We start from the raw sequence: 15,355 nt of genomic DNA, 5'->3' as shown, positions 1-15,355 counted from the left end.
GTTCATTTATGATTCAACATCTCTTGCATGTTACTGTTTCAATAAATAATTTTCTCTTTCTTTACAACTTTAACGCCTTTGAAGAAGTGTGCGGTGAAATTTGTTGTTGCGTTTGTCTTCGGAAGTCGGAGGTAGACTTCGTTTCTAAGTAAATTTTTGACATCAACAACTGATCATATCATCTAATTGAATAAATAATTTTTAACTTTATTATAAAGTGTCATACTATACCGATACCTTGGATAGATTATTTATGGTAAGTTTCCAATTAATATAGTCTTTTCTGAAAAGGGTGTTCGTAAGGTTATCGTATTCGTAATAGTGGACGCGACTGGCGCCTAGTAATTATATATTAACTTGAAACTTCTCTTATAAAAGCAATTGGAAAACAATAGGATCGCGAAGAAAACTATATACCTATGTTTGTTTGGGTGCTTTTAACTATATGCATACCAATTATCATCAAAACCAGTCCAGCCGTTTAGCCGTAAAAGCTAACAGACTGACAGGCGTTAACATTTATAATATTGAGTAACGCGTAATTGTAGTATACCTTTTCCTGTTTGATTGGGTGAAAATATTGATTTACGAGTATATAGAATAGACAGGAAAATAAAACGTCAAACATGATTTTTCAATATTTATATTATTTACCAATATAATATAAATTACTGTTTGGTGTGCGCATCACAGGCTTTTAATAAATAAATATTTTACAGCATATATCACAGCGGTATAATTTATCGGAACTGTATTTTGTACCCTTTCTTGAGACACTGGTAACTTAAACAAAAGAAAAATAAAAAATCTGTGACCGATTTCTAATTTTATAGAGACTTCAAGCTAAATTAGGCTTTCAGCTATGTGTATTAGAGCTCAATTTAGCTTGACGTCGTACAATGACTTTTATGTAACACATATTATAAGAATTATTTAGATATTAAATTAATGCGATATGTTGACAAATTAACAAATCTATACATATTATACATATTTTATAAATTAAAAACAAAAAACTCTTATTAATATAAAAATTCTCTGAAATAAATTTCATTTTAATTCTCTCACTCATATTTCATTTATAAATTACAAATTATACTACTGGCCAGTATTACAAAATTAAAACGATTGCAGATACAGACCCATAAAATTGTTATAAATATATGAAAACAAATTTATGACGAACCCAAAATAGACCCTTGTGATACACCAAAAACTAGAACAATGATTTCTCTTCAAACATTGTCTATTTACAGTATTGTGTTTTAAAAAAATGATTTTATCGATATTTTTATTGTAATCGGTAAATAAATTATGTATCTTAAAAGTACAAAAAGTACGAAAAAGCGGTATTACAATATGGTTGACACAGTCGAATGCTTTTGGTAATACGATAAAGCAGTTATTGTAATAAAATTGAGTGATTATATTTGGATTATAGACATCATTCGATTTTAATAACTGCTCATATGTGACGTTTCATAGGAAACGTCACCTTATGGTCGATTTTTAGTTACGCATATTTCTTTAATCTGTCACTCAAAAACAATTCAGACCATAAAAACACCGTCTTTAAGGCCTTTGCCCGTCACATATTATTCCTTCCCTAAAATCGAATAAGGCCACATAAATTACTGGATAAATATTGACAAACGATTATCGAAAACGAAAATCTAAAAACAAATTACCCTTACTTTATAAAATTTTACTAAAATCGATTGCTTTTTTTTTTCAATTCTTCTAAATATTACGAACGATTGGAATCAATCTAGCTTATCTTTGCCCGAATAAGGCCACATGGCTAACATTGGTACGAATCTCAACAGAAGTGGTGGGATCACGGCGGTTATAACGAAGTTGGCGGTGTAATAACGGAAAGCGGTTACCGTTGTAACGTTATGCTGTAACTGTTTGATGCCATAGACAAGAGCTACGGTGGAGAACATAGAGATCAGCAGCGAGCGATTTTTAGTGTAGTGACGGTACCTGGAAGGTAAATAGTTTGTTTAATAATAGATTACAGGGCAAATCTTCCCAAACACTAACGAACATCGGTGTTGATGAACTAAAAAAGTTTTATATGAATATGTCTCGCAAAGATCGGATTAAATTACTGTATCTATGTACATAAAACTCTTGCGTTACTGAGTGACTGACTGACAGACAACGCACAGCCAAAACTACTCGGCGTAGAAAGCTGAAATTTGGTGTATGTAGCTTCCTAGAACTACACTGTTCTACACTGGAGCACTAAGAAGGGCTTTCCTGAAATTCCCACATGGAAACGGATTTTTACTCACATACGAAGTTGTGGGCAAAATCTAGTTTTTTATTTATTTATTTTCTTTGTTTATTATTATTTTTCTTTTTTTCTTTGCAATACCTAAATTTAAATTTTATATTATTTTTATTAGGCCTACTAACATAGTTCTAAGTATTCTAACATAATGAGTCGGGTCACTTGAATAAATTATTTTTCATTACTTTATTCTACTTGGGATGATAATAGATCAATATCACTGCTCAAATGACGAAGTGGATTTATCGGAACGGGTGATGGTACTGCAATGATGATTTAGCAGGTTTTTACATCGTAGATATTGACAGCAAGACAGCATTAACGATTATTTTAGTGAATGAATGGTTGAACGAATGAACGAAACTCACTTAGCTACAGCAGGAGTGACGCATAGACACCAGCCAGCGACAGCTGGACAGCATTAACGATTATTTTAGTGAATGAATGGTTGAACAAATGAACGAAACTCACTTGGCTACAGCAGGGGTGACGCATAGACACCAGCCAATGTCAGCTGGACAGCATTAACGATTATTTGGGTGAATGAATGGTTGAACGAATGAACGAAACTCGCTTGGCTAGAGCTAAAGTGACGCATAGACACCAGCCAATGACAGCTGGACAGCATTATAGATTATTTTAGTGAATGAATGGTTGAACGAATGAACGAAACTCACTTGGCTACAGCAGGAGTGACGCATAGACACCAGCCAACGAGAGCTGGACAGCATTAACGATTATTTTAGTGAATGAATGGTTGAACGAATGAACGAAACTCACTTGGCTACAGCAGGGGTGACGCATAGACACCAGCCAATGTCAGCTGGACAGCATTAACGATTATTTGGGTGAATGAATGGTTGAACGAATGAACGAAACTCGCTTGGCTAGAGCAGAAGTGACGCATAGACACCAGCCAATGACAGCTGGACAGCATTATAGATTATTTTAGTGAATGAATGGTTGAACGAATGAACGAAACTCACTTGGCTACAGCAGGAGTGACGCATAGACACCAGCCAACGAGAGCTGGACAGCATTAACGATTATTTTAGTGAATGAATGGTTGAACGAATGAACGAAACTCACTTGGCTACAGCAGGGGTGACGCATAGACACCAGCCAATGTCAGCTGGACAGCATTAACGATTATTTTAGTGAATGAATGGTTGAACGAATGAACGAAACTTACTTGGCTACAGCAGGAGTGACGCATGGACACCAGCCAATGACAGCTGGACAGCATTAACGATTATTTTAGTGAATGAATGGTTGAACGAATGAACGAAACTCACTTGGCTACAGCAGGAGTGACGCATAAGGACCAGCCAACTATGCTGGCGGTGGACTGAACTAGCGCGAACATTGGTGTGGTGCTTACGTGAATGTTGTCAGGGTATTCGCACCAGCGGAACGCCTAAATCAATGTATATTATTGTACATAAAATATTGCTCAAATAAAAATATATACAAATTGTGGAGTTAACGCCACCTGACATTCAATTCACTCTACCAGTCAATCATAGCATCAATCCCACAACATCAATCATATGTTTATGTACTAGCTGCGCCCCGGGGCTTCGCTCCCGTGGGAATTTCGGGATAAAAAGTACCCTGTGTGTTATTCCAAGTTATATTCTACCCGTGTACCAAATTTCATAACAATATGTCTGAAAGAGTAACAAACATACACACACACATCCTCACAATCTTTCCAATTTATAATATTAGTAGGATATAGGACTAGCGGCGCCCGTCCCGGCTTCGCTCGGGTAAAAACATAATAAATTACACTTCATCTAGACTATCTATTGGTGAAAGCCGCATGAAAATCCATGCAGTAGTTTTTGAGTTTATCGCGAACAGACCGACAGAAAGACGCGGCAGAAGACTTTGTTTTATAATATGTGAGGATAATTATACACACTGTACAAATTGTATAAGCTATTTTGAATTATGAAACGGACTTTTCACAAAAAAATAACAATTGCTACATTAAATTGTGATAATATTTTTTTTGTTCTGTGTGCCGGAAGACTTTAGGCGCTATAAGTTAAATTTTGAGCTTTTTTACAACTGAAATATAACAACCTCGGTGGCGCAATGGCAAAGTGCTTGCCTCTGAACCGAGAGGTCCCGGGTCGGGTCACGATGGAAAACAATCGTTTTATGATTGGCCCTGGTCTTGAATGTTTATCTATATATGTATATATTATAAAATATAGTATCGTTGAGTTAGTATCGCGTAACACAAGTCTAGAACTTACTTTGGGGCTAGCTCAATCTGTGTGATTTGTCCTAATATATTTATATTCATTTTATTTATATTTAAATAGGATGCAAATTGCACTCACCAGTTTGACGCTCCACATAGGGTCCCACCCGCACAACTTCAAACTGTAATAAGTTACAATGCTAATGGCTATCATCATGACCGCACTGAACAAATGCCAGAAGACAGCCCGGCCCACTTTGTAGTTTGTATGGAAGCCATACTGCCAGATGTATGGGTCTGTGACGTAGATGCATAGAGCCGGGGCCATGAATGCACCTGTAAATTGAGAAAATGTTAAATTAAAAATGACAATAATACAATTAAGGACAACCTTCTTCATTGTCGTATTTCCTCATGGCTGAGGGTCGTGGTCATTACGTGGAATGAAACATACGGATCAACTTTTTTGGCACTATTAATGGGGTGGTTTGCAATTGCCTTCTCCATTTCACACACAAGTTGATAATCTACCAGTGTGCAGGTTTTCCTTCACCGGAAGTGGTGGTCGAGGAAAACTACAATTCATGAGTCCGATTGGTATACAAACAAGTAGGATTCGAACCCGGGACCTTACGATCAGATTACACTACCACAGAGGCATTACACTACCACCGCTTCGAAAGACAAACTATAATTATAGTTTGTCTTTCGAAGCGGTGGTAGTGTAGTATTTTTGTAATTTCTATTTTTTTCTTCTGATCAATTTTTACCGTTATAGTGTATCTGGTCTGTTTGAATTTCACATCAAATGATGAAAAGATTTTCGATTTTTATTAACTATAAATGCTCGTCAGACTGAATAACTTTTGCTAAGACGTCATTTCATAGCTGCGCTCCGGGGCTACGCTCGCGTGGGAATTTCGGGATAAAAAGAATAACAAACAAAAAAATAACAATCCGCCCAGTAGATTTTGTGTCAAGGAGTAACAAAGATACATACAGCCTCACAAACTGTCGTATTTATAATATTAGTAGGATAACATGCATAATTGCACCCGAAGCAGGGAAGCTAGTAATATTCACCTATCAACGCCCCCAGTAGCACTTGATGCGGGAAATGTGTTGCGACGTACATTCGCGCGCACATCACGGAGAGCACCGTCACTGCGCACAGCGGGTACACTATGCATTTCCACCATCGTACGTAGCACTTTCTGGAAATTATATAAATAGGGTTTATTTTTTCATTTATTTAAGACACAAAAAATATTGTACAAAAGGTTGACATGGCGTTAAGCCATGTGGCGTTCTCTACCAGCCAACCATTAGACCAGACAGAGATGGCGACGCGGTGCCATAAAGTGCAACTAAACAAAGGGGAAAAATGGATTAAATTAAAATTTACTCTTTTTTTTTAAATAAGATAAAAATAATAAAAAATTTAAAAAAAATATATGTAAATAAATTGATAAATATACATACATATATGTATAGGGTATGTCATTTATTTATTTAGGAATTTCTTAAGGTGATAAATAACTGCACACTAGCGCCACTATTGTACCAATTTATTTTGTATATTAGCGAAAACTAAAAATCCTCTATCCAAATTATTCTACACTAGATAAAGGGATTTATTGCGAAGTATTATAGTTTTCCATCACACAATGCAGTTTACTAAACTGAAAACGTTGACCACCAAAATCTTCATAGTAAACCGTCTATTTAAATATATTTAAAATTGAATTTCCAAATCACATCATTTATTCAGAAGGTAAACCTTCACAGGCACTTTATCGCGTCAATCTTTTATTTCTCAAAAAGCTACAAACTACTGGCATTTCGGAATAAACATTGCTGAGAAGAAATGCCGAAAGAAATTCATTTGAACAGTGTTGGTCCCTATCATGCCAGAAGGGCTTACCATTATTGTTTCTTACATATGTATAAATAGGTATATTTTTTAATATAACAAAAATATTTTTTTAATATAACAAAGTACATGATCAAAAAGTATATAAAACATGTTTTGATTAAGATCAAGAAAAAAATTAGATATAAAACACAATGAGCCAAGCAATATATTATGCCGGCTCCACACTGTGGTCGAACAGTTTGGCGAACTTTGTCGGATTCGGTATACATCACTTAGTTTTTCATTGCGGTAGATAAATAAATAAATATATTAGGACAAATCACAAATCAAATAGACAATCACACAGGACATACTACGGAACGCAATGTTCACGAATTCGTGTCGGCATGTGTCAGAGTTCGGCGACAGTGTGGAGCCGGCATCATATATTTTGCTTTGCTCATTGTGTTTTATTTTTATTTTTTTTCTATGAGCACTCATTCTAAAACAAAACATGTTTTGTTTTAGAATGAGTGCAGTGAATTTGTGATCATGTACTCGACTGTACGAGAATCGAGTATACCTATCGTTCATAACATGCTGCAGCCACATGATAGTGAGCACCATCAGCGTGGCGATGGTGGCGGAGTGCCCCGAGGGGCAGCCCGGGCCGGTCTCGCAGCTCTGGCCGGTCTGGCGCAGCCGCGGCCGTTGAGCTTTGTCGTAGAAGCTGGTGATCTGTACCCACCAGTACGGGCGGTCTTCTAGGAGCCACCTGGTGGCAGTTATTTTTCCGGGATGAAAAGTACCCTATGTCCTTCTCCACACTTCAAACTACATGTATGCAAAATTTCAGTGTGAAGAGGTAACAAACAAACTTACTTTCGCATTTATATTATTAAGTTAGGATAGGATACGGCTATACATTATCGCGAATTTGGCGAGTTCAGCATACATCGCTGGCTTTTCATTGCGGTAAATAAAAGCTCTCTTACAAATTACGCAATGTTCGTGCATTCGCGTCGACATCTGTCTGTCGGAGCTCGGCGTAAGTGTGTAGTCGGCATTAGGTATTATAAAAATAATGTTTTCACCAATAAAAAGAGTGACTCCTGAGGAAGAATTAGTGTATAATTTACAAAGACCATTTAACCTTAAGACCACGCTTAGATACATTTTAGTATGAAAACGCAATCGCTAAATTGTGGTGGGGTGCGGGGGAAGGTAGCTTAGTTCTCATTGGAGTGTTTAAAAATACGTCAAAATTGACAAGGTTTTGACAACTTACTAGTGTAACACAATGGCTTCAATCAAGAATATCTAAGGCCAGACACACATGTCCCACATTAGTGAGAGAAAAAAATCTTGTCTCGAACAGAGTACGGGAGGTCTCGGGAAATATATATGTATGACTAACAATACAATATTGCAACAGAAAAATAATATAAAGAAAAGACAATATACATATTATTTATTTGATCTTTATTACTATAGTTCTTTATAGTAAATATTGTTGAGATAAATTATATGACAATTTGTTTTGTTTAGACATTCTCAAAAAGGATTGACGCTAGGCGCCGGTCATTAAAAATAGGATCGAATCTTCAAAATTTAAGGGTTTATTATTCATAAAAAACTATAGCCTACTTCGAGTTCAAATTATATATAGCACTTTACAATATTTGACAATGACAGAAAAAGACAAATCATATTTTAACTAAAAGTAGGCAGTAATTTTTAATGAATTATACTTTTTCATATTTAACCAAAGTTTCATCTACGTTTCACTATGACTCCGAGTAAATCTTTTCACGTCATTTTTGAATAACCGCATAGTCTCAAGGAATAACCATGGCATCCCTGCTCATACTTTATAAAGCGTCATTGACTATCAGACTTTTTGACCAAATCCTACAAGTATCGCAAACTTTTAGGGATAAAAGTACTCTATAAAAGATAAAAATACAATGTATCAGCTCCCTAAGTAGGTAACCATAAGGCATTACATACCCGCACACTAGCGCCATCAACATAGATTAAAATCAGTATCATCGATCGATTATCATATCTTATGTGTCCTGTCACTACCTTACACGTGCCAAGGCAGAGCGAGGTAATTACATGTTTGTGCCATATTGATTTCAGTGTGAAAGAAAGAGCTAGATATATTTTGTTCTTATATTATTGTTTCTTCAACATCATAGTTTAGAAAATTATCAAATTAAATTATAATAAAAAAATAATGACTAGTTGGTGAAAAGTGGTTCCATCTTTTGTTAGACTGGCCGTTGCGCCACACTCTCCACACCATTTCACAGCACAATACGGCATCATTGGTTTGATATTGTTTTTATTTAGGAGCAAACTGGCACAGCCTTCGCTTCGATGCTCGCCGGCGGTATAACCAAAGAAAAGGGGCGGGGCCCCATCTTATGTAGTGTCACGAGATAAGCTTGGCGAATGGATATGCCGGTTATGCGCGATCTTAAGGTTAAATGGTCTGTGATAATTTATTATTGCTTTATTTATAGTGCAGTCGGGACGGACTGATAGTTTGCCGACAACCTTGCCTAATACGGGCTCATTTCAACATTTCGAGTGTGTTATTTTCTATCACTGGTGTCAGATTTTATTCAGACATCTGATGTGACTTTTACGATGACCTATCATCGCCCTTAAATGGTGTAATGGTTAAGACATACAAAGACTTTCTTGGCAATATTAATAGAGTGGTTTGGCATGAATGAAAGGGAGGAAGGAAGGACGGAATTGAAGATGGAGAAAGCATTCTCAATTTCTCAAAACTGGATGATAAATTATCATCTAATTACAGGTTTCCTTATGATATTTTCCTTCACCAGAAGCAAGTGGTGGTCTATGAAAACTACTGTACTATATGAGTCACTAGATGTTGCCCGGGGCTCCACTCACATGGTCATTTTGAGATAAAATATAGCCTATAGCAATCTAGGATAATGTACCTTTGTAATGGTGAAAGAATTTTTGAAATCAACTCTGTAGTTGTGGTGATTACCCGCCTCAAACATACTAACTCACAAACTCACAAACACTTACCTCTTTATAATAATAGTATAGATAATGATTATATTGATGATGATAGATAAGTTACCATTTCATAACAGAGTTGAGCCAGCCCCCAAACGACAAGCACAGCAGTAGCTGAGAGGCGAATACTGAGTCAATAATGGAGACCAGTGGAAACAGAATCTCGTGAGCATAGTGTGGGTTGGATAGGTTGTTGATGACTTCAAAATAGTCCTCGTACTCTGCAAACCTGAAACAAAAATAATGTTTTTAGCATCATCAATATAATCCGATTCGATTATCAGTAGCAGACAATGTATAATATGTGTTGTGATCACAGATATTCTATTACACAGATAGTTTCTGGGTGTACCAGGATATACGCATAAGTGTGGAACATGGATGTTGTCTATTTATTTTAAAAAATCAAAAAAGTTGCTTCTCCTGCCTTTATAATTGCATTAAATTCTTCTAGTAAAAAACTAATTGTATCGTTGATTGCAATATAATTTACACACTTAATTCTCTTGGTAATGGCAACACACATTTATTTTTTTATTTTTTGAAGAGAGGAGTTTCCTTTGTGTGCTCTTCTCTTGAAACGTAAAAAGGGGAATAAGTTCTGTTCAAGCTTCTATGCCCGATTTTTGTTTAACCTACAAGAATCAAATAATCCACAGTTCACTTGCTACTCATGTTTTGCTCATACTTTTGTTGAAGAAAACTAATAAAGTGAACTTTGATTGCGTGGGAATTGGGCCCCTGACTACCTATGACCAGATACTATGTTATTGTGTGTGGATTGCCTCTCTACTTAGACCTTGAGTTAAAGCGAACGAAGCATGAAAAAACAGCGAAAATCTGCAACACATGCGAATAACATTAGAAAATACATCGATAATACCTAACAAGAGCAATTTACTCTAATGCAGTATGCTTAAAAATCAATAGTTACCAGTCCTGTATAAACTCAATACAAGATACACCAAGCGCGTACACTTGTTCCATTTTGATTATATAATGTTATATATACAGATTTCACAACATTTTAATTGAACACAAAATTAATAACCTACATAGGTACCTATTATTAAGATATTTGCGATAATTTTAAAAACCAAAACAAATCGCTCGCTTTATTGATGATGTCAAGTGTCAAACATGCGTATGTGTCAAATTGAGTTGATTAGACTTTTCATGCTATTTTCCCGTTACACCATTTACTATTTTATTTTCATACTCAAAAATTAAAGTTGAAGACTATTATTTTATAAAACCACCTACTTTATGTAAATAAATACAAAAAATACATACTTTCAAAAAATCGTGACAAAGTAGATTACAATTTCTGCCATCTATTGGCTGTTTTCAAAAGTATTAAATAACACTTATAAAGAGCCATCTCTTGATGAATAGATAAACTAATGAAGCAATTTTCGTTTTGCTATTCGACAGCAGATGGCACTAGTAGTAGTAGTATTTTCATTTTTACCGTCTCCAAATTTCCTCGGCATACATTGCTGGTTCTTCATTGTAAAGTAATCATACAAACCACGCAATGTTCATGCAATTACGTTGGCAATCGACGATAGTGTGATCAACCCAAAATAAGAAAATATGGCAGTGAATAGTGGGCTCACTCAACGGGATATTTTATAACTAATTCCGGATTTACACTATCGCCTAACAGTTCGCCAAAATTTGGCAGATTCGGCTGGTTTTTCATCGCGGTAAATACAATAATGCCTAAGCATTCTGAGTTCGCACGTCGATTCGTCATTGGCCATAATCGTCGAATTATAGCCAGTGATCTAAACGGACATGATTTTAATTTAATTAATAATCTTTATTACGTTTTCAACATAATCCTAATGCAGAAAAAAACAAGTACAATGGTGTAGGTAGTTATACAATATATTTCAGCATTCTGATTTTCCGCTTTCAACATTCCGTTTTTCTATATGGTAGTTGTTATTGGAGTGCAATGTACCTACCTACCACCAAACACCACCAATACTTATTCAATTCCTTTTAGCATCACTAATCAAAAAATTAAAGACAAAATCATCGCATTTTTCAACTGCCTTCAAAGAGCTTATATATATAATAGCTTCGTTTGAAAAACTCCCTGTAGGCGTCTAATATTCCTGAAGCCCGCTAGATGGCGCTAGCCTCCGCGGGCGCGTGAGGGCGGATTATTATTTTAATAATTGAGTATTATACTATGGTGGCGATACAGCGCCGAAAACAGCTTTCGATTGCTACTTCTTACAACACCGAACGATTTTACGAATCAATCAAACAAATGAATCTGTTGGAATCTATTATACTTCTTCTTTGACAATTTTTTATTTTTTGATAACAAATTTGAGTGTGGTCTACCTCATTCTGGCTTCTCATTGCTCAGTTGCGCTCCGTTGCGACGACGCAGTTATGACCTACGTTGTAGATGGATAATTTGTCATGGTTTTACACGACCGAAACCAGGACGGGCCGCGAGTACTTAATAAAAGTGAAACAAATTAAACTCATACTAAAAACAAAAGTATTCCAAACGATAAATCAACAGTTGCCCCGCGGAGCCGTAGTCAGAAAGCTGGCAGCATTATCTAATTACTAATACGTAAGTAGGTTGACATGCCATATAGGTTATGGCCCTATTTGTTCTAAGTAAGTAAGTGACGACATAAAATTACAGCCCAATTTCCAAAAACTAAAACATTCTGAAAAATAAAACCATTTTTCAGAATGCGCGCAGTGCAAACCTTTTTTCGTGACTGTATCGGATATAAAACGGAGCCAGGTTTCGCCAAATTTAATCTGTGCAGCTCCGCCAGGGCCGGCCCACACGGTATTGAGGAATTAAAATGTTTCTTCAGATATTTCTTATGCCGGCTCTGCACGGAATGTTAAATCGTGACGGATTCGGCATACACTATACTGTTTTTATAGCGGTAAATAAAACCTCTCGTGAAAACTACTTACGCAATGTTCGTTCGTCGCCATTTGTCAAAGTTTTAAAGTAAACCAAGATTGAAATCAGTTTTCCTCCTAATCCCGGCTCCACACTGTCGTCGAACAGTTTGCCAAACTTTGACGTATTCGGTATACATTACTTTTTTCATTGTGGTAAATAAAAACATTCATACAAACTAAGCAATTTTCACGCATTCGCGTCGACATGTATCTTAAGTTCAACGAAACAACGAAATTTTTTTATGATGTGGTCATCACATTAGGTCCAGATTAATTTCTGTGATGGACGTATTATTATTTAAAAAAAGTTAAGCGGTATTGGTAGTCTTTGAACCAGAAAGTCTCAGGTTCAAATCCTCATCGTGCTAACTTGTAAATCAATCTGACTCATGTATATATAGTATAGTAATTTTAATAGACCACTACGCTTCCGGTGAAGGGAACATCGCGAGGAAACCTGCACACTGCTTGATGACTTTTCCAGCTAGCGTATAAAATAGAGAAGTCGTATATATTGACTTCTATATATATATTGACGTTACATATATCAATGTAGCCCATATAAAGTATTTGTGTATGCTAATGAACGGGTTAGTCTTCCAATTAAATGACTTAATTAACCACATGTCTGCGACATTTATATCAAATCACCAAAATCGGCTCAACAGCCCATAAAGCAAACAAAAAAGAATTACCTACATATTAAAATATAACCTAGAGAAGCTTTGAAACTGGTATTGGCTATATCTTAAGATCTGCCTTCAGACTTTACTCCCTTCAACTCCCCCGAACACTCGTAAACGCTGTATGATCACGTAGAATTATTGCATTAAAATATAATCTAGGGGGGGGCACCCCACGAAAAGGGGTGGTTCATTGTCTGAGAGTTTAACGCTCGCTTAGAACTTGTTAAAGTTGGTTTGTTAGGATATATATTTGAAACTATGTTACGTGAAGAAATTCTGTGTTGTTCAGATTTTCGCTTGACTTTTGTTTATGGTAGCTTCTTATTTTGAATTGTTTGAGTTTAGTTTTATTACTCTTATGTATGCTGTAGCACTTAAATGTCAAACTTCAAGTTAAAAATATATGCTTCAATAAGTTAGGTACGCTATTTCTATGTTTCATAGTCGCATAGTTCCAGTACAGGTTACATTCCGGGATGTGAGGCCGCGAAGCCCGGAGCAGTTTATGCTTCTTTCACGTCAATATTAAATTTTTTATGTAATTCTTGTATGGAAATAGATAAACGTGAGAAAAGCGACTATCGGCTACATTTTGCCGCGTTCGATGCGGCAATAACAAGCATCCACTAAACTAAACGTTTAACATAATCATCTGTCCCACACCCGTTGAAATTTTAAAATTATGCCCACTCAATTAAAACTAATTTTAACTAACTTCCAAATGACATTTGGCCACAGAATATATCCCCATCATTTCACATCAAACCTTTTAAACACCACTTTCCATAGCCGTCTTCGTAAACACCACTCAGGATATCATAGCGGACTCCGTAAACGCTTCTAATATGTCACAGTTAAAAGTATCGGCCTATAAAGAAGCAATTAGTGGCAGTTTTTTAAAAGCAAATAGAATAGGGAACGATTGTTAGAGTAGCTATCGTGTTTGTAATAGAGGGTACCAGTTAAGATATGAATTTGCGCTCGATATTTTTCCAGTTTCTTCATCAAGTTCATTTGTTAGTCAAATTAAAAAAAAACCCGACTTTCAATATTCATTTAGCTACAACTATTGAACGGTTGAACCGATTTTGATCAAACATATCAAAGAACCGACGCATAAAAATTAGCTATCAAATAAAAAAAGCATCCAAATCGGTTCACCCGTTAATGAGCTACGATGCCATGTACACAGACACTTTTCAGTTTTATTTATTACACTGACCCCAGGCTCCACGGCGTCACAGCTTCGAATGTAACCGAAGATGAAAAACTCTGTTTTATTTTCAGATTCAAAGCTCTATAGTCAGATAGTTACTCTATGGAGTAGCATAATGCGATATGCTTGTTCGCTTTTTGAAATCAGAACACTCAATTAAATGGAGAACGTTTATGTTAAGTTTGTTTATTAGTTTTTTTTTTATTGTAGGAAACGGAAATAGGATGTGACTTTTTATAGAGATGTTTTAGCTATGGTTACGTTCCATAATTTTGCCTGTGTAATCCCGTGTTTAAATTTTAGTTAAAATAAAAGCAGAGATATATACATCGGTTCATCTATTTTCAAATTTTATAAAGACGGCTGTTTAAAAGACTTTCTTATTTTTATTATCTTTCTTGTCGTCGTTTCATGACGCTAGTAGTTCGTAGCTTTGAGAAAAACATTTTAAAATTTCATTTAGAAATGTGTGGCTATATAACGTGTTCAGTGCATAGATATTTAACAATACCTGACGTAGGTATTATTTTGTTAAAACATAGTGCGTAATTATCGATATAAAACTCAGTCGCTGTCTAATATTAATTATCACAACATAAACAACAATGAAACCCCCCATTCTACTCCCATAAATCCAAGTGTTGATTTATAAAAAAAAACCTTCGAAACAGAAGGGCTCAGTCACAGGTGTCCGTGGCGCCCCCTAGTGCACCAATCTGACAGACTATTAATCCGGATTTGGGCGGAATTAACTGGATTATGCTGGGCTTATCCGCTTCTAACCGGCTCTAAGTGGTTTAGCTGTGTTTGGTGTAGTTATGAGTTCAGAATAATCATTTTCAGTGACTCTTAGTTTCATAGAACACAGTAACCGATGTTATTATATCATTGTAACTTTTTTTGTATAATATCATAAATAATACTATACACACTTAATACAAAATATTAATTGGATATGGTTTATACAATTTACATAGTGATACGGAAAACAGACATGATTTAAACAATAATATAAACGTACAAACTTACGAGGAAATTTTGTGAAACTATTTTATTGCCTTTA

At 35.7% G+C, this 15,355-nt stretch overlaps 1 protein-coding gene across 1 annotated transcript; it reads right to left on the bottom strand.

Moving 5' to 3' along the window:
- Positions 1–627: 627 nt before the first annotated feature.
- On the bottom strand, positions 628–10,577 carry G6P (Glucose-6-Phosphatase). Its single transcript, XM_053765135.2, has 7 exons — positions 10,370–10,577; positions 9,500–9,664; positions 6,953–7,144; positions 5,598–5,728; positions 4,654–4,850; positions 3,595–3,716; positions 628–1,986 (listed from the first exon to the last, which is right to left on the bottom strand). Exons 1-7 carry the CDS (start codon positions 10,420–10,422, stop codon positions 1,764–1,766), a joined length of 1,083 nt encoding a protein of 360 aa, XP_053621110.1. The 5' UTR covers positions 10,423–10,577; the 3' UTR covers positions 628–1,763.
- Between the last annotated feature and the right edge of the window lie 4,778 nt (positions 10,578–15,355).

This window comes from Plodia interpunctella, chromosome 27 (genome assembly GCF_027563975.2).
Source record: "Plodia interpunctella isolate USDA-ARS_2022_Savannah chromosome 27, ilPloInte3.2, whole genome shotgun sequence".
Taxonomy (NCBI): domain Eukaryota; kingdom Metazoa; phylum Arthropoda; class Insecta; order Lepidoptera; family Pyralidae; genus Plodia; species Plodia interpunctella.
The sequence above is the reverse complement of the archived record's forward strand: the minus strand, read 5'-3'. Positions and strand labels throughout refer to the sequence as shown.

What these genes read in the sequence shown, in the direction of transcription:
- G6P (XM_053765135.2), bottom strand. Translation starts at nt 10,422, where the DNA reads ATGGAACAAGTGTACGCGCTTGGTGTATCTTGTATTGAGTTTATACAG. An exon ending in ATTGAGTTTATACAGGACTG is followed by an intron (nt 9,665 to 10,369) that starts GTAACTATTGAT and finishes TTTTTGTTTCAG; the next exon opens with GTTTGCAGAGTACGAGGACT. An exon ending in CTCAACTCTGTTATGAAATG is followed by an intron (nt 7,145 to 9,499) that starts GTAACTTATCTA and finishes AACTGCCACCAG; the next exon opens with GTGGCTCCTAGAAGACCGCC.